This window comes from Saccopteryx bilineata, chromosome 2, assembly GCF_036850765.1.
Source record: "Saccopteryx bilineata isolate mSacBil1 chromosome 2, mSacBil1_pri_phased_curated, whole genome shotgun sequence".
NCBI classification, from domain to species: domain Eukaryota; kingdom Metazoa; phylum Chordata; class Mammalia; order Chiroptera; family Emballonuridae; genus Saccopteryx; species Saccopteryx bilineata.
Window position 1 is genome coordinate 170309948 of NC_089491.1, and position 18720 is coordinate 170328667.

The following is an 18720-nucleotide window of genomic DNA, read 5'->3' on the forward strand; positions in this document are numbered from 1 at the left end:
GGGGCAACAGGGTAGCAAAGCTGGTAAAGCAAGGGAGAGAGACAGAGGCCTAGGGACTTACTGGCAGGAACTGGGGAACCTGGCATCCTGCTCCCTGCCCCTCCTCCCAGCCCTTCCCCACCCCCTCCTACCCTTCATTGAAGTAGGGCACAGTAACAAAGGCTTGAATTTCTGGAATCTTCCCTCTTACACCTGGTTGTGTTAGAAAGGGGGAGGGGAGAGCTCTGACTGGGTGTATGTGTATGTTCTGTGTACACTGTGTGTGTGTACACATAAATACACACACACACACATATAATATATACATAGTTTGGTGGGGGTTGAAGAGGAGGAATGAATATACGAGGACCTCTAGTGGAAACAGAGGGGTCTAAGTGTTTCTAAATTGTTTCAAGACTGGCTTGTTGGAAGAGACTCCTTTGTTTTTATCAGAAAAACAGCTGCTGAGTAATAAGGTTTGGGAGTATTATTGTTGCATCTGAACTGGAGATAAGAGGTAGGGGTTGGAGACAGTCTGTCTCTCTAATCCTGTGTCCCCTCCAACCTTAAAAAGACATGGGCCCTGCCACTTATCTTTCATCTCCCCTTCCTATATGACCTCCTTAGTCATAGGAATCGTAGGTACTTTTTTTTTTTTTTTTTTTTTTTTATTCATTTTAGAGAGGACAGAGAGAGAGAGAGACAGAGAGAGAGGAGAGACAGAAAGAGAGAAGGGGGGAGGAGCTGGAAGCATCAACTCCCATATATGCCTTGACCAGGCGAGCCCAGGGTTTCAAACCGGCTACCTTAGGATTTCCAGGTCGACGCTTCATCCACTGCGCCACCACAGGTCAGGCCGTAGGTACTTTTGAAGGCCTATTTTGCACCAGGTCCTATACTTAGCTCTGCAAGACAGCCAAAGACATAGCATAGCTTAGGGGCTATACCAGAGTGGCTTGGTATGTATGTGTATGTAAAGTGTCTTCCCACTCTAAAACATCCTAAACAAACATACAATACAAATTAAGAACAAGTCCCCTAGCCTATGGACCTCTCAGCTTGAAATACTGGGATGATACTAGTCCTAAAAGCACTCAGCTTTCCTTGCAAATAACACTTGTAGTAATACAATTGTGTATTTACTCACTCCATCCTCCTGAGATATATTGCAACCTGAAGTCAAAGAATCCCCTTTTAAGACATTATTTGAGACTTCAAGGTGAGGTATGATGCAATCTCTCTAATAAGGAATAGGATGGAATTCGTCATACGCTAGGCTTCTTTGTGTCTTCTTTAGGATCTGTGCTCCATCATACCCCCAGTCAGTTATTGGTGGGGGTGTGGAGAAGAAAGGCCAAGTAACATCTAAGGAGGAGGCATCTAATGACTATAGTTCCAGGTGTTCATCTCTATAATCAACCACATCATAAAAATCAGAAAGAAAGAAACCGCAATGAACAAAGGGAAAGGAAAAAACAATAGTCTTGTTCTTCTCAGCCTTTCCTTTCTCCTCTTCCTCCTCAGGGTGAGGGCCACGTCCGGGACCCAGGGCTGGGTCCCAGGCAGGTCTACTAGGCAGACAACTGAGTTTCACTTCCTGTCAACCCTAGAGCTGAGGCAGGATGTCTGAGGGCCTAGTTGGGGGCCTAGGATTGGGTCAAAACAAGGGCCATTTTAGGATTCCCTCTTGCAGAAAGGTCCACAGAGCAACCCGCTAGTGCTAGTACACGTTTTCAGGTAATACAGTCAAGACCAAGGCATACTTCTAGTTTTTAGGGGCTTCCTCCCACACTCGCCCTTCTAATCATTAGTAACAAGGTTAAGGAGAAGGTTGCTAGACCAGGCAGGGATTAAGCACAACTGGTGAAAGAGCAGGGGTTAAAAATGGCAGCGCTACAATACTTGCAGTAACTGTGTATTGAACGCAAGTAAGTTATTATCGTCTTTTTTTGACCCCTTCTGAGTTGGGCCTCTGCTGAAAGTCAGGCAGGTGGAGCACAGGAAGGCGAGCTGTTAACCTAGATTAGTGGTCCCCAATCCCCGGGCCATGGACCGGTCCATGGGCCATTTGGTACCGGTCCGCAGAGAAAGAATAAATAACTTACATTATTTCCATTTTATTTATATTTAAGTCTGAACGATGTTTTATTTTTTAAAAATGACCAGATTCCCTCTGTTACATCCGTCTAAGACTCACTCTTGACGCTTGTCTCAGTCACGTGATACAGTTATCCGTCCCACTCTAAAGGCTGGTCCGTGAAAATATTTTCTGACATTAAACTGGTCCGTAGCCCAAAAATGTTTGGGGACCACTGCCCTAGAAAACTTCTGAAGCTTCCTTTCGAAGCCTTTGGATGTTCTCAGCTATTATGTTGGTTTTATTTTATTTTATTTTTTAGAAATGGAGGCAATGATGCCCTCTTTTTTTTTTTTTTAAGTATTTTAATTATTTATTTATTTATTCATTTTTAGAGAGGAGAGAGAGAGACAGAGAGAGAGAAGGGGGGGAGGAGCAGGAAGCATCAACTCCCATGTGTGCCTTGACCAGGCAAGCCCAGGGTTTTGAACCGGCGACCTCAGTATTTCCAGGTCGACGCTTTATCCACTGCGCCACCACAGGTCAGGTCCGATGGTTTTATTTTTTAAGTGGGGCAAGCAACCTGGTGGTGTTTGAGGTGGTCACTAATATTCACCTTCTCCCTCCTCCCTGGTTCTAGCGCTATGTTAGAAATTAACCGAAGACCAATGTAGAGTGTTTGGAGGAAGGTAAGAAAAAAAAAGGGCTGATCAGGAAAAAGCAACATGTGGTTGGGCGAGGGCAGAAGTGACACCTGAGGAGAGGAACCTGCAGCCAGCCTCTCCCAGGCTGCAGGGAAAACGAGTTTAGCAGGATTTAACCCTGAAGGAACAAGAGCTGCTGAAAAGGACGGGGGGGGGGGGGGGGGCACGTTTGTGTTCCCACAAAAATAGGAAGATACGGGGTAGGCAGGATGGCAATAGGTGTGAGCGTTCGGGCCCAGCTTGCTGGCAAGTTGCCCCGCTTTCAATCCCCATCGCCCACAAACTTGGAAGAGGTTAAATTATATACTCTTAACTGGACCCGCCCAGAAGCCTGTTCTCTGACCCGGGCACCCAGCCCGAGGAGGCTCCCGGGGTCGAAGGCCATAGCAAACTTGGCCACCTGGATCTCCGGAGCCGCCCCCGGGGCAGGGCTCGGCCAAGGCTGCCCGCCCCACTCCGCCTGCCGCCGCCGCCTCGGCTAGGGAAGCCACCTGCAACCGAGGCCGCCGGGACAGGTGACCGAGCAGGAGCGCCCTCCACCTTCTCTCGCGGGTCTCAGTCCGGCGACCGAAGGCAATCGGCACGCTATTTCGCTTGCTCACTCTCTAAATGGGGATTAGGGACTTTTCATGCGCCCAGCAACACTAGTGCGCCCCAGAGCTCTCCCGGAGTTCGCCTGACCGGCTCCATGTACGGGGACTTACGCCCCTCGTTTATCAGGCCCCCTTTTCCAGGTGCAGGTGGGCCTGGCCCCCTCTTTCAGGTCCTGCCCGGACGAAGAGTGTCTAAGGAGAAAGCTGGGCCTTCGAATTCTCTCGGTACCCAGAAGACTGCTTTACAGTCAGCAGGAAGTCCATAATGACATCAGTAGCAGTAAAAGAGCCCACTTGCTTTTATTTTACTAAAGTCTTTAGCTTCTACTCCCTCCCTCTTTCACCTTCGTTCATGAAATTGTGTACTCTCCCTTTAAGACTAAAATGGTGGCTGGCTACGATCAACACTCCACTTCCGGTGGGGAGGGGGCGGGACCCCAGCCCGCTCACGCCGGAAGTGGCTTGCGTTTTCAAGATGGCGACTCCCTATGTAACTGACGAGACCGGCGGTGAGTGCGGGAGGCGCGTAGCCGCTTCTCCCCGGGCTCTCGGGGCAGGGGTTCGGACTTGGAAAGGGGTCTGTGCCCCGCCCATCCCGGGGCCCCTCCTTTGCCCCGCCCTCTGAACCGCCTTCCCCATTCATTCTTTCTTACGGGATGTCACCTGCGCCCCCTTCTGGTCTCGTCTTTAAGGGGTCTCTGCTTCCGGTCACCCAAACCCTGGGGTCCTTCAGTGCTGTTTCCTTTTTAAGGACCCTCACGGCCTTTAGGTTTTCTCTAGCATTTGAAACTCCAGTAGCTCTTTTGGGTTTTTCAGCCTTGGGGATTCTTACATTCTTTAGTTACCTCCAATTTCTGCCCACCCCTGTTCCCCTCCCCCACTTTTAGCTATACCTGCTTTCTGCCCTACCCCAGCCACGTCTTAGTTCTTTTTCTGGAAGCTATATCTGTAGATTTCCTCATTGCTACATAGTGCTTTTTCCACTCTTTCCCTCATCTTCATTGTTGAGTCGCTGAAGTCCAGGGGTGTGAAGGGACAAGGAACTTAATGTAACTTTCAGTTTGAGTTTTCTCCTCGATGGCCCCAACAGTTTCCTGCCTTCTTTGTTGATAGTGATAGGAGTTGAGGGTACATGTAAGGTGGAAGAAGGCAAAAGGGAAACGTGTTGAGGTCTCTCAAGCCCTCTGACAAGTTTGTAGAACACACTATTCCTTCTGGCTAGTGAAGATTTTCCAGTCTTGCTGATTGAGATGTTGAAGTGTCTTGCTGTATCTGTGAGCTTTATGTATTGGAAACTGAAAATAAAGATGTTCATTGTGGCTTTGACCCATCCAAATTTCCTCATCATTAGAAGAATGCACATAGTAATATCATGGCATTGATACTATGTATCAATATGTGTCTAGTCATTGACAATGTGTGACAATAGTATATGTGAAAGCAATTTGTAACATTCTTGGCCTGACTTGTGGTGGTGCAGTGGAAAGAGTGTGAACCTGGAACGCTGAGTTTGTCAGTTCCAAACCCTGGGCTTGGGCTTGCCTGGTCGAGACACAAATGGGATTGATGCTTCCTGCTCCTCCCCCTTTCTCTTTCTTCTCCCCCCTCCCCCCTAAAATGAATAAAATCTTTAAGAAAAAAAGCCTGACCAGACGGTGGTGCAGTGGATAGAGGTTCCACCTGGGATGCTGAAGACCCAGGTTCTAAACCCTAAATGCGGAGGTCACCAGCTTGAGCATGGGCTCATCCAGCTTGACCTCATGGTCACTGACTTGAAACCAAAGGTCCCTGGCTTGAAGCTCAAGGTCGCACATACAAGAAAGCAATCAATGAATAACTATGGTGCCACATATAAGTTGATGCTTCTCATCTCTTTCCCTTCCTGTCTGTCTGTCCCTGTTTATCCGTATCCCTCTGTCTCTCTCACAAACAAAACATTCTTGCCCTGGCTGGCTTGCTCAGTGGTAGAGCATCGCTGGGCCTGTGGATGTCCCAGGTCTGATTCCTGGTCAGGGCACATAGGAGAAGTGACCATCTGCTTCTTCACCCCTCTCTCTCCCCTTCTCTCTGTCTCTCTCACTCTTTCTTTTCCCCTCCCGCAGCCATGGCTCAATTGGTTCAAGTAACAGCAGGGTGCTGAGGATGGCTCCATGGCCTCGCCTCAGGTGCTAAGATAGCTGGGTTGTGAGCATGGCCCTAGATGGGCAGAGCACTGGCTCCAGACCGATTGCCCTGTGGATCCTAGTGGGGGTGCTTGCCATAATTTGTCTATCTCCCCTCCTCTCACTTGGAAAAAGAAGAAAAAAACATTCTATGCATGGCAAGATGTTACTTTTTATTTTTTTGTAGCCTTCATTGTGTGTGTATATGCAGTCTTCCTTAGAAATGATACTGTGCTTGTGCTGTGGTACATATTGTCTGTTTTAAAATGTGCCATTTGTGCTTCTTGCTTTGCTGCTTTTCATGTTCTTTACATCCCAGCCCCCCTTTGCTATGGTGTCTAATGACAACCCAGGTCTCTGCTACCTCTCCCCAACCTCACATTGCAAAGTGGTGCATCCTCTCCTGCTCTTTGTTCAGCAGATGCTTCTTCAACTAGCTTCTTTTTTTTTTATTTCTCCAAAGTTGGAAACAGGGAGGCAGTCAGACAGACTCCCGCATGCGCCTGACCGGGATCCATGCAGCACGCCCACCAGGGGGCGATGCTCTGCCACAATCAGAACCACTCTAGCGCCTGAGGCAGAGGCCACAGAGCCATCCCCAGCGCCCCGGCAAATGCTGTTCGAGTGGAGCCCTGGCTGCGGGAGGGGAAGAGAGAGACAGAGAGGAAGGAGAGGGGGAGGGGTGGAGAAGCAGATGGGTGCCTCTCCTGTGTGCCCCGGCCAAGAATCGAACCCGGAACTCCCACACGCCACGCCGACGCTCCACCACTGAACCAACCGGCCAGGGCCTAAATTTAAATTTTATTTATTGATTTTTAGAGAGAGGGGAGAGAGAGAGAGAGAGAAGGGGGAGAAGCAGGAAGCATCAACTCCCATATGTGCCTTGACCAGGCAAGCCCAGGGTTTCAAACCAGCAACCTCAGTGTTCCAGGTCGACGCTTTATCCCACTGCTCCACCACAGGTCAGGTGAACTAGCTTCTTTTTTTTTTTTTTTTTTTTTTTTTTTTTTCTTTTTCATTTTTCTGAAGTTGGAAACAGGGAGAGACAGTCAGACAGACTCCCGCATGCGCCCGACCGGGATCCACCCGGCACGCCCACCATGGGGCGATGCTCTGCCCACCAGGGGGCGATGCTCTGCCCATCCTGGGCGTCGCCATGTTGCGACCAGAACCACTCTAGCGCCTGAGGCAGAGGCCACAGAGCCATCCCCAGCGCCTGGGCCATCTTTGCTCCAATGGAGCCTTGGCTGCGGGAGGGGAAGAGAGAGACAGAGAGGAAGGCGCGGCGGAGGGGTGGAGAAGCAAATGGGCGCTTCTCCTGTGTGCCCTGGCCGGAATCGAACCCGGGTCCTCCGCACGCTAGGTGAACTAGCTTCTTTTAATGTGTGCTTTGAAAATATTACTTAATCTCCAGTACACTTCTCTTTATTCTTAACTGTTTTCTTAAACTGATTTAGTGAAAATCCAGATATCACATCTCACCCTACCCTCCCACCAAGAGGTATTTTCTGTACTCTGTCATGTCAAGGAATCACATTGCTTTTTTGCTTTTTCTTACTAATTTCAGATCATTGATCTACCACTATCACACTAATTCTCATGGAAGGTATTGCCATGCAATTATAGCATTTTCTCTAAAACCTCGGCCAGCATCGTTTTTCTCTCTGTTCTCTAGCTTACTCTCATTCTCAGTTTCTCCAGAACATTTGGGATACTCTGATATTATAGTTTCTCAGCATGAGACCATTGACTTGTCTTCTGTTTTCAAACCAGCTACACACTAGAGTCCCTTAACTTGGACCTTACCTGTGGTACTTCTTCCCCTTCATGTGCTCCCCATCACTTATTTTAGCCTCCTTAACAGTCACTTTTTTCACCACCTCACATCCACAGAATCAGATTTTTGCCTCTTTAGGTGCTCTGGTTCTTGACCTTTCCCATTTCATTGAGTCTGTGGTTACCTTCATGGCTACTTTTGATGCTGCTGCCTTGTTGGACTTCTATGACCAGCCACTTTGGTACTGTGCTCATTGCTTTCTTCATTTGTTTTGATCTCCTATACTTCGCAAGCATTTATGTTTTCTTGAGTCATACCCATCAATTGTTTTCTTGGTTTCTGCTTCTAGGACACAGCATATGGCTAGAGAAAAAGCACAGAAGCTAGCAGATTCAGTATAATATACCTTAATATTAACTTCAGCCAACATCATAGCTTCTCTTCAACTCTTTTTTTCCTGGTTAATACATTTTATCATGGCTATTTCCCCAACGTTTTCTAGCTTTCTGTAACTCTCCCTTTTAATTCTCCTTGTGGCAGATGACCTTACTTTCTATTTCATTAAAAGATCAAGGCCCTGACTGGTTGGCTCAGTGGTAGAGCATTAGGCGGGTGTGTGGATATCCTGGGTTCAATTCCTGGCCAGGGCACACAGAAAAAAGCGACTATCTCCTTTTCCACAACATCTTCCCCTCTCCCTTCTCTCTTTCCCCCTCCCACAGACATGGATCAATTGTTTTGAGCACATGGGTCTGGGCACTAAGGATAGCTCAGTGGAGCCTATGCCTCCGGTGCTAATAACAGCTGGGTTGTGAGCCTAGGACCCAGATGAGCAGAACATCAGCCTTAGACGGGGGTGGGGTGTGGGGATGGGGTGGGATTTGCTGGGTGGATCCTGGTCAGGCACATGCGGGAATCTATGTCTCTAGCTCCCCTCCTCTCACTTGGAAAAGGAGAAAAAAAAGAAAAAGAAAAAATCAAGGCCCATCTTTTCTGTATCTTTCCTGTAGATAGTTTGATTTCTTGACTATCAGGTCTGTGCATACTGTTTCCATTTCCTCACTGCTTATTTCTTTCTTTCTTTTTTTTTTTGGTATTTTTCTGAAGTTGGAAATGGGGAGGCAGTCAGACAGACTCCCGCATGCGCCCGACCCAGATCTACCCAGCATGCCCACTAGGGGGCAGTGCTCTGCCTCTCTGGGGCGTCGCTCTGCCGCAATCAGAGCCATTCTAGTGCCTGAGGCAGAGGCCACAGAGCCATCCTCAGCGCCCGGGCAAACTTTTGCTCCAATGGAGCCTTGGCTGCAGGAGGGGAAGAGAGAGACAGAGAGGAAGGAGAGGGGGAGGGGTGGAGAAGCAGATGGGCGCTTCTCCTGTGTGCCCTGGCCGGGAATCGAACCCGGGACTCCTGCATGCCAGGCTGACACTCTACCACTGACCCAACCGGCCAGGGCCATGCTTATTTGTTTCTTAACTCTGTGTGTGTGTGTGTGTGTGTGTGTGTGTGTGTGTGTTGGGGGAGGGCTTTCACGCCAAAAGGTTTTGTTTTTTTTTTTAATTTTATTTATTTATTTATTCATTTTAGAGAGGAGAGGGAGAGACAGAGAGAGAGAGGAGACACAGAAGGGGGGGGGAGGAGCTGGAAGCATCAACTTCCATATGTGCCTTGACCAGGCAAGCCCAGGGTTTTGAACCGGCGACCTCAGCATTTCCAGGTCGACGCTTTATCCACTGCACCACCACAGGTCAGGCTGTTTCTTAACTCTTTATTACAATTTTTCTTTCTAGTATCAGCCTTTCTCCTAAGTTTCCAATTCCCTTTTTTTATTGTTTGGTAAATAGCTTTCATCAGTAGATATACTGTCACACCTCAAATCAAATACAGTGTGATCAAAGTCGGTATCAGTTTTTCCCCCTTATTTCTGGTAAAGCCACCATTGTTCTACCCAATCCAAGATCAACTCTTTTTGTGTTATTTCTCTCCCACTTTCTTTTTCTCTCTTCTTAAAATTTTAAGTAGACTATTTTTTAGAACATTTTTAGATTTTTAGAAAATTTGAGATGATACAGACAATTCTCATATGCCTTACACTCAGTTTTCCCTAGTGTGCATATTACTTTAATATGGAATGGTAATTGCAATTATTGAACCAATATTGATAGATTATTATTAACTAAAGTCTATATATTATTCCAATTCCCATATTTTCTTTTCTGTTCCAGGATCCCATCCAGGACACCACATTACATTTAGTTCTCATGTCTCCTTAAGCTCCTATTGGCTGTGACAGTTTCTCAGACTATCCTTGTTTTTGATGACCTTGACAGTTTTGAGGAGTACTGGTCAGGTATTTTGTAGGATGACCCTTTGTTAGAATTCGTCTGATGTTTTTTCGTTTTTTGTTTTTTGTTTTTTTTTTATTGCTCTTTGCTTTTGCAACCCTGAAGCCGAAACGGGGGGGGGGGGGGGCGGAGAGCAAAGGGAGGGGGGTGTTACAAAACAAAACGGCAAAAAATAAGCTCTTAGATTTGCAACACTTAGAAAAACCGGGGGAGCACCCCGCCTCGTCCGATCTCGGTGCCCCACCGAGGGCCTTCCGGGTCTAGAGCGAGCCTCGCGTCGTTCTCAATGTCCCTCACCTTCGCCGGGTTTAGGATCCGAGGAGTCCGAGCAAAAAGTTCTCCTCCTGAGCCGTATCAAGGGGTGTCAGGGTGGGAGTTGGGGTTTCTCAAGAAGCGGCAGCCATCCCTCGTACCCAGGCTTCGTTAGCTGGGCCGGGGTAGGGGTGGAGAGCAAAATCCTGGTGGGTTTTCGGAAGGGACTTCCCTCCCCGGGCGAAGCCGGAGCCAGGAGACCAGGCTTTGCACATCTCTTCCCTCAGCCTCTGCCTCTCGTCTGATGTTTTTTCTATGATTAGTCTGGGGTTATGTGTTTTTAGGGAATCAACTATTGAGGTAACGTGACATTTTCATCATATGTCTCACGTCAAGGGTAAATAGTATCACAGTGATTTTTATTTTTATTTATTTATTTTTTTTGTATTTTTCTGAAGCTGGAAACGGGGAGAGACAAACAGACTCCCGCATGCGCCCCACCGGGATCCACCCGGCACGCCCACCAGGGGCGAAGCTCTGCCCACCAGGGGGCGATGCTCTGCCCCTCCAGGGCGTCGCTCTGCTGCAGACCAGAGCCACTCTAGTGCCTGGGGCAGAGGCCAAGGAGCCATCCCCAGCGCCTGGGCCATCTTTGCTCCAATGGAGCCTTGGCTGCGGGAGGGGAAGAGAGAGACAGAGAGGAAGGGGGGGGGTGGAGAAGCAAATGGGTGCTTCTCCTATGTGCCCTGGCTGGGAATCGAACCCGGGTCTCCCGCACGCCAGGCTGACGCTCTACCGCTGAGCCAACCGTCCAGGGCCTATCACAGTGATTCATTATTATTATTTTTTAGTGAGAGACAGAGGGACAGGGACAGACAGACAAGAAGGGAGAGAGCTGAGAAGTGTCAGCTCATTGTTGCACATCTTGGTTGTTCATTGATTGCTTTCTCATGTATGCCTTGACCGGGGGACTTCAGCTGAGCCAGTGACCCCTTACTCAAGTCAGCAACCTTGGGCTCAAGCCAGCAACTGTGACCCCACGTTCAAAGTTGTTGAGCCTGTGCTGAAGCCTGTGACCTCAGAGTTTCAAACCTGGGTCCTCAGTGTCCCAGGCTGACACACTATCCACTGGGCCACTACCTGGTTAAGCCAGTTTGTATTTTTTAATCCCTTTGCCTTTTCCACCCAGCTTCCCCAACCTTCCTCCCATCTGGACACTGTTTGTTCTTCATATCTATGAATTTGCCTCTATTTTGTTTGTTTGTTTTGTTTTTTAGATTCCTCATGTTAGTGAGATAATATAGTATTTGTCTTTTTTGTCTAGCTTATTTCACTTAGAATAATAACCTCTAGGTCCATTTGTGTTGTCACAAATGGTAAGATTTTATTCTGTTTTATGGATGAGAAAAATTCCATTGTATACATGTACCACAATTTTATTCATTTCTCTTTTTATTGGAGTATTTAATCCATTTACATTTAAAGTAATTTTTGATATGTATTTATTACCATTTTATTAATTCTTTTCTGATTTTTTTGTATTTTTTTCTGAAGCTGGAAACGGGGAGAGACAGACAGACTCCCACATGCGCCCGACCAGGATCCACCCCGCACGCCCACCAGGGGCAACGCTCTGCCCACCAGGGGGCGACGCTCTGCCCCTCCGCAGAGGCCAAGGAGCCATCCCCAGCACCCGGGCTATCCTTGCTCCAATGGAGCCTTGGCTGCGGGAGGGGAAGAGAGAGACAGAGAGGAAGGAGGGGGAGGGGTGGAGAAGCAAATGGGCGCTTCTCCTATGTGCCCTGGCCGGGAATCGAACCCGGGTCCTCTGCACGCCAGGCCGGCCCTCCACCGCTGAGCCAACAGGCCAGGGCCTTTATTCTTGTCTTCTTCTCTTTTTCTCTTGTATATTGATGACTTTCTGTGTGCTGTGTTTGAATTCCTTTCTCTTTCTTGCTAGTATATCTCTTGTGGATTTTTGGTTTGTGGTTACTATGTGCTTCATATGTACTAAACTATGTTTATAGCACTCTGTTTTAGTTGGCTGCTTAAGTTCGAACACATTCTGAAATCACTACCATTTTTACTCATCCCCTCAGTGTTTATATTTTTCACTTCTTTTGTGTGTCTGTATGTTCCTTTTTTTTTTTTTTTTAGATTTTACTTATATAGTTTTAGAGAGAGAGAAGGGGGGGAGGAACAGGAAGCATCAACTTCCATATATGCCTTGGCCAGCCAAGCCTGGGGTTTCGAACCAGCGACCTCAGCATTCCAGGTCAATGCTTTATCCACTGCACCATCACAGATCAGGCCATGTGTATATTCCTTAACTTACTGTTATTACACATGATCTTTTTATTAAAAAAAATTTTTTTTAAGACTTTATTCATTTTAGGGAGGAGAGAGAGAGAGATAGTACATGCTAGAGAGAGAGAGAGGAAGAGAGAGAGAGAAGGAGGAGGAGCAGGAAGCATCAACTTCCATTTGTGCCAAGCCAGGGTTTCAATTTGGCAACCTCAGCATTCCAGCATGCTTTATCTACTGCACCACCACAGGTCAAGATACACATGATCTTTATTATTTTTGCCTTTTAACCTTTGTACTAGTTTTAGTGTTAATTGGTCAACTGTTTTTATTGTGTTTGTCTTTGTCAGTGAGAATTTTTTTTCTTTAGATTTTTCTTCTTCACGTATTTTCTCTTATTCTCCTTCATCCCAAATCTCTTTTAACTAATTTATTTTTAAAATTGATTTTAGAAAAGGAAGAAGGTGGAGAAAGAGAGGGAGAGAGAAAAATCAATTTGTTGTTTCCCTTATTTATGCATTCATTGGTCATACATGCCTTGACTGGAGATTGAACCCACAATCTTGTTGTATTGGGACAATGCTCTAATGGTTTAACCAATTAAGCTAACTGGCCAGGGCTTCCTATTCCTTCTTCTTTCTTCTTCTTCTTGTCCTAATATTTCTTGTAATACTGGTTTGGTGGTGATGAACTCTTTCAGCTTTTTCTTGTGTGAGATTAGTGCTTACACTTGAAGAATGGAGAGTTATGCTCCCTTTCTTAAGGACTGATTATTTACATACATTATTTGGAATTCTTCTGCACAGGAAATTTGTCTCTTCTTGCCCATGTATTTATTCAATCACTTATTTATTTCAGTATGGAATTTGGGTCATAATACAATACTCTTTTATTGTCTCTGCTTTGGACATTGGGAACTCTTTAGTTGTCCCTTTGTCCCTTTGTCATATCCCATCAGTGTAGGTTTGTGTTTTTGTTTTATTGGCTCTATCTTACTTTCTGGCACTATAAGATGCTCCAGGATCATCTTGTATATTTCTACTCCAATATTAGAATCAGCCATTTCTCTAAGGAGCCCTTATTCCTTTCATTGGGGAATGATACAGGAAATCAAAACCAGAGCAAGAGCACTGGGAGTTTTTGCCTTTACTGGGCTATTGTTTTGCATTATTTAGTCTTTTTTATTTATTTATTTATTTTCTTCTCTCTGAAGCTGGAAACGGGGAGAGACAGCCAGCCAGACCAGACAGACTCCCGCATGCGCCCGACCGGGATCCACCCGGCACACCCACCAGGGGGCGACGCTCTGCCCCTCCAGGGCGTCGCTCTGCTGCGACCAGAGCCACTCCAGCGCCTGGGGCAGAGGCCAAGGAGCCATCCCCAGCGCCCGGGCCATCCTCGCTCCAATGGAGCCTCGGCTGCGGGAGGGGAAGAGAGAGACAGAGAGGAAGGAGAGGGGAAGGGGTAGAGAAGCAGATGGGCGCCTCTCCTGTGCGCCCTGTCTGGGAATCGAACCCGGGACCTCCACACGCCAGGCCGACGCTCCACCACTGAGCCAACCGGCCAGGGCCTATTTAGTAATTTTTAAATTATTATTGATTTTTAGTGAGAGGGAGAGAGAGAAAGAGAGGGAGAGTGGGAAGAGGGGAGAAGCAGGAAGCAACTACTATGAGTAGATGCTCATAGTAGTTGCTTCCTGTATGTGCTTTGACAGGGCAAGCCCTGGGATTAGAACTGGCGATCTCAGCATTCCAGGTCGATGGTTTATCCACTGCACCACTACAAGCCAGGCCTCTGATATCTGATAAAATTCTAGTTTCCTTTATCCTGCAAATGTGGCTGTGACCTCATAAGTAGTAATCCTTTTTTTTCTTTTTTAATTCAATAAAAGGAGGGGAGGCAGAGATCCACCAGCAAGCTCCCTACCAGGGGATGCTCTGCCCATCTTGGCTGCTGCTCTGTTGCTTGGCAACTGAGCTAATTTAGTGCCTGAGGCAAGGACACTGAGCCATCCTCAGTACCCGGGGCCAACTTGCTCAAACTGTTTGAGCCATGACTATGAGAGGGGGAGAAAGAGAGTAAGAGGAGAGAGAGAGAGAAGGGGAGGGGTGGTGAAGAAGCAGATCTTCTTTCTATGCACACATATAGCTTATCTATATTTAACAAAATTGGGATCACTTTCAAGTCCTGTGAGATGTGCTACAAAATTAATAAATAAAAATAATATTCCTGTGGTCAAATACATTTGGGAAACACTGTAAACCAGTGGTCCCCAACCTTTTTTGGGCCACGGACCAGTTTAATGTCAGAAAATATTTTCACGGACCAGCCTTTAGGGTGGGATGGATAAATGTATCACGTGACCGAGACAAGTGTCAAGAGGGAGTCTTAGACGGATGTAACAGAGGGAATCTGGTCATTTTTTAAAAATAAAAGATTGTTCAGACTTAAATATAAATAAAATGGAAATAATGTAAGTTATTTATTCTTTCTCTGTGGACCGGTACCAAATGGCCCACAGACTGATACTGGTTCACGGCCCAGGGGTTGGGGACCACTGCTGTAAACCATATTTCTGTCTTGGGTAGTCACATGAATAAGAATATATTAACTCAAGTGCCATGTCTCTCTCCCTTTCTCTCTCTCTCTCTCTTCCTCTCCTCTGTCTGTCCTTGTCTCTTTCTGGAGCATGCCAGAGGCCCTTTTGCCTCTGTAACTTGTTTCTTATTTCTTTTTTTTTGGTATTTTTCCAAAGTTAGAAACGGGAGGCAGTTAGATCCCCGCATGCGCCTGGCCAGACCCATCCGGCATGCCCTCCAGGGGGCGATGCTCTGCGCATCTGGGGCATTGCTCTGTTTTGTCCCGAGCCTTCCTAGTGCCTGAGCCAGAGGCCATGGAGCCATCCTCAGCACCCAGGCCAACTTTGCTCCAATGGAGAGGGGGAAGGATGGAGAAGAAGATGGGTGCTTCTCCTGTGTGCCCTGGCCAGGAATCAAACCCGGGACTTCCACACGCCGAGCTGATGCTGTACCACTGATCCAACCAGCCAGGGTACAGTTTCTCACTTCTTTCACAGCTCCCTTTATCTCTGTGACTTTCTAAATAAACTTTCTCTTGTATCTAAAAAAAAAAAAGAGCATATTAACTCACTTAAGCCTTGCCAATAAAAACAAAATATTTTTTTCTGTGTTTAACCCAGAATTTCCCAAATTTATTTAACAATTTTTTAAGGTAACCCTTGTTAATGTCTTATGGAAGTAGTATTTTATATAACAAAAACTTTGGGAAATGCTGAGCAATGATAGGACTACCTTATATTCCCTTGCTGTGTTAGCCAAATTGCTTTCTAAAGGATTCTTACCACTGACAATATATGAATATACTGGTTTCACTACTTTGTATCGATTGGTTTTATCTTTAAAAATTCTTCGATAGATGAAAATATTTTGTTTTAAATTATATTTTCTTTGATTATTAAGTGATGTTGAACTTTCCTCCTTTTTTTTCACTTATAACACAATACACAATAGTGATATAAAAAAGTACTTTGGAACCCACAGCCTCTGAATTCTGCAGTTTACTGACTGTAACTTTGGGCAAGTTATTAAATTTCTCATTGTCTATGAAACTGGAATAAACCTTGGAGTTGTGAAAGTGAAATAACGTATATGAGTACTGTTCCTGGTATGAAGCAAGCACTCAGTAAAGGGTAGTTGCTATTATCTTTTGAGAATTGACTATAAAATTTTCATATGGATTGTTCAAGATACTATTTACTATGAGCACAAAGTACTTTTCAATATGGTATCATCATGTAACTATGTTTCTGCCTATACCCTTCAGTAGTGTGCTGATGTGTAAACTTCGGCATCAGAACTTGGTTCAGATTATAGGTACACACTGCCTTTGTTTTTTATTGTTTGTTTTGTTTTGTTTTCAAGATTTTTTTTTTTTAATGAGTGGATGGGAGATAGACAAACTCTCATATGCACCCTGACTGGTATCCACCCAGCAGCCCCTGTCGGGCCGATGCTCAGACCAGTTGAGCCACTGGCTGCGAGCGGCGAAGTGGGAAAGGAGGAGAGAGGGAAGAGGATAGTTGCTTCTCATGTGAGCCCTGACCTGGGATCAGACCTGGAAGGTCTGCATGCCAGGCCGATGCTCTATCCACTAAACAACCGGCCAGGGTTGATTTTATTTATTGATTTTAGAGAGAGGTGAGAGAGAGAGAAGGTGGTGGGGAGCAGGAAGCATCAACTTATAGTAGTTGCTTCTCATATGTGCCCTGACCAGGTAGGCCCAGGGTTTTAAACTAGCAACCTCAGTGTTTCCAGGTTGACGCTTTATCCAGTGTGCCACCACAGGTCAGGCATTTTTTATTCTTTTCTTTTTTTAAAGATTTATTTCTTTTAGAGAGAGAGAGAGAGATGTGGGCAGTTGCCTTTGTGATCTGGGGCATACCATTAACCTCTTGAAGATTGTTTCCTCAGCTCTAGTGATAATATCTACCCATTGTCTAGATTCAGTAAGGTAATGTAGATAAAGTTCTTGTAGCTAATTATAAAATAAATACCTATTAATGCTCTTTCCTAATTGTTCTTAACATACTGTGAGTTTTCCATTGCTGTGATTTTGCTTGTTTTTATTCCTGTTGGAATGCCCTTGCCCTTTTCGCTGCCTGCAGAAATAATGAGCCACTGATTTGTTGTTATCACTACAACTATCTAGTCTTTTTTTTTCCCCCTCCACCCCCCCCCCCCAACTATCTAGTCTTTAGGGTCAAGATTTTCATGAGTTTGTGTCACCTTTCCCCATTAAACAGGGTATGATCATTTATTTATTCTCTTGGAATCTCTTATCAGTATGTCTCAGTGTCTTTTTGGATGCGTAAGACTTTTATATTTTTGTCTTATTATTTATTTGCCTAACTTGCCCACCCTCCTAACTTAGAGTGTAAATTTCTTTTTTTTTCCATTGAGAGAGGAGTAGGGCAGAGAGAGGGAAGGGGAGAAAGAGAGAGAGAGAGAGAGAGAGAGAGAGAAAAGCATTGACTTGTTCCACTTAGTAGTTCCACTTAGTAGTGGACTCATTGGTCACTTCTCATATTTACCTTGACTGAGATCTAACCTGCGATATCAGAGCACCTGGACGACACTTTATCCACCAACCCACCCACACAAGGCCTAGACCAGGAGTCGAGAACCTTTTTGGCTGAGAGAGCCATGAACACCACATATTTTAAAATGTAATTCCGTGAGAGCCATACAACGACCCGTGTACCTTACGCATTATCCAATAAAAATGTGGTGTTGTCCCAGAGGACAGCTGTGATTGGCTCCAGCCACCCACAACCATGAACATGAGCGGTTGGAAATGAATGGATTGTAATACATGAGAATGTTTTTTATATATATATATATGTATATATATATATATATATTTAATTTTTTTTATTTTTCTGAAGTTGGAAATGGGGAGGCAGTCAGACAGACTCCTGCATGTTACCGACCGGGATCCACCCGGCACGCCCACCAGGGTGCGATGCTCTGCCCATCTGGGGCGTTGCTCTGCCACAATCAGAGCCATTCTAGCGCCTGAGGCAGAGGCCACAGAGCCATCCTCAGCGCCCGGGCCAACTTTGCTCCAATGGAGCCTTGGCTGCGGGAGGGGAAGAGAGAGACAGAGAGGAAGGAGAGGGGGAGGGGTGGAGAAGCAGATGGGCACTTCTCCTGTGTGCCCTGGCTGGGAATCGAACCCGGGACTCCCGCACGCCAGGCCGACACTCTACCACTGAGCTAACCTACCAGGGCAGAATGTTTTATATTTTTAATGTTATTATTTTTTTAATTAAAGATTTGTCTGTGAGCCAGATGCAGCCATCAAAAGAGCCACATCTGGCTCACGAGCCATAGGTTCCTGACCCCTGGCCTAGACTGTCAATTCTGGAAAGTGGGACCATTTTACTTAATCCCTGTAGCATTGTGTATAGTGCTTTTCTCCTAGGATGCTTTCAGTAATTTATTGCATCTAAATAATATGTAGTCTGACTTCTGACCACTCTTTGTTTCTGAGACAATATACTTGCAAATAACTAGAGACTTCCAAATTGCCAAACTCTTTTTTTCCTTAATCTCTTGGCAGTAGTTGATACTGTTAATCACCTGCCCTTACTTAAAACGCTTTTGGTCTCTGTGGCATTGCACTGTCCTGGTTCTTCTTTCCTAGGATCATTTTCTGTTGTTGCTGATACCTTTTCTTCCTTGAGTAGAATGATCATGACCATATTTTCCAGGCCATTTCTCCAAATTGGATCTTTTTTTTTTTTTAAGATTTTTATTTATTTATTCATTTTAGAGAGGAGAGAGAGTGAGAGGGAGAAAAAAGGGAGGAGCAGGAAGCATCAACTCCCATATGTGCCTTGACCAGACAAGTGCAGGGTTTCAAACAGGTGACCTCAGCGTTCCAGGTCGACGCTTTATCCACTGTGCTACCATAGGTCAGGCCAAATTGGATCTTTTTATATTTTCTT

The 18720-nt window shown here is 45.9% G+C and overlaps 1 protein-coding gene across 2 annotated transcripts in view; it reads left to right on the plus strand.

The window, feature by feature from the left end:
- The first annotated feature begins 3159 nt into the window (after positions 1-3159).
- Positions 3160-18720, plus strand: part of PYM1 (PYM homolog 1, exon junction complex associated factor) — a 28123-nt gene continuing 12562 nt past the window's right edge. Inside the window, exons 1-2 of one of the 2 annotated variants that reach the window (XM_066258494.1) lie at positions 3160-3275; positions 3495-3862. In XM_066258494.1, the coding sequence (XP_066114591.1) occupies positions 3619-3862 (244 nt within the window). In that variant the 5' untranslated portion in view covers positions 3160-3275; positions 3495-3618. Of the gene's footprint in view, positions 3276-3494; positions 3863-9515; positions 9636-18720 lie in introns of those variants that run through there. The other variant, XM_066258495.1, reaches the window with a different exon arrangement.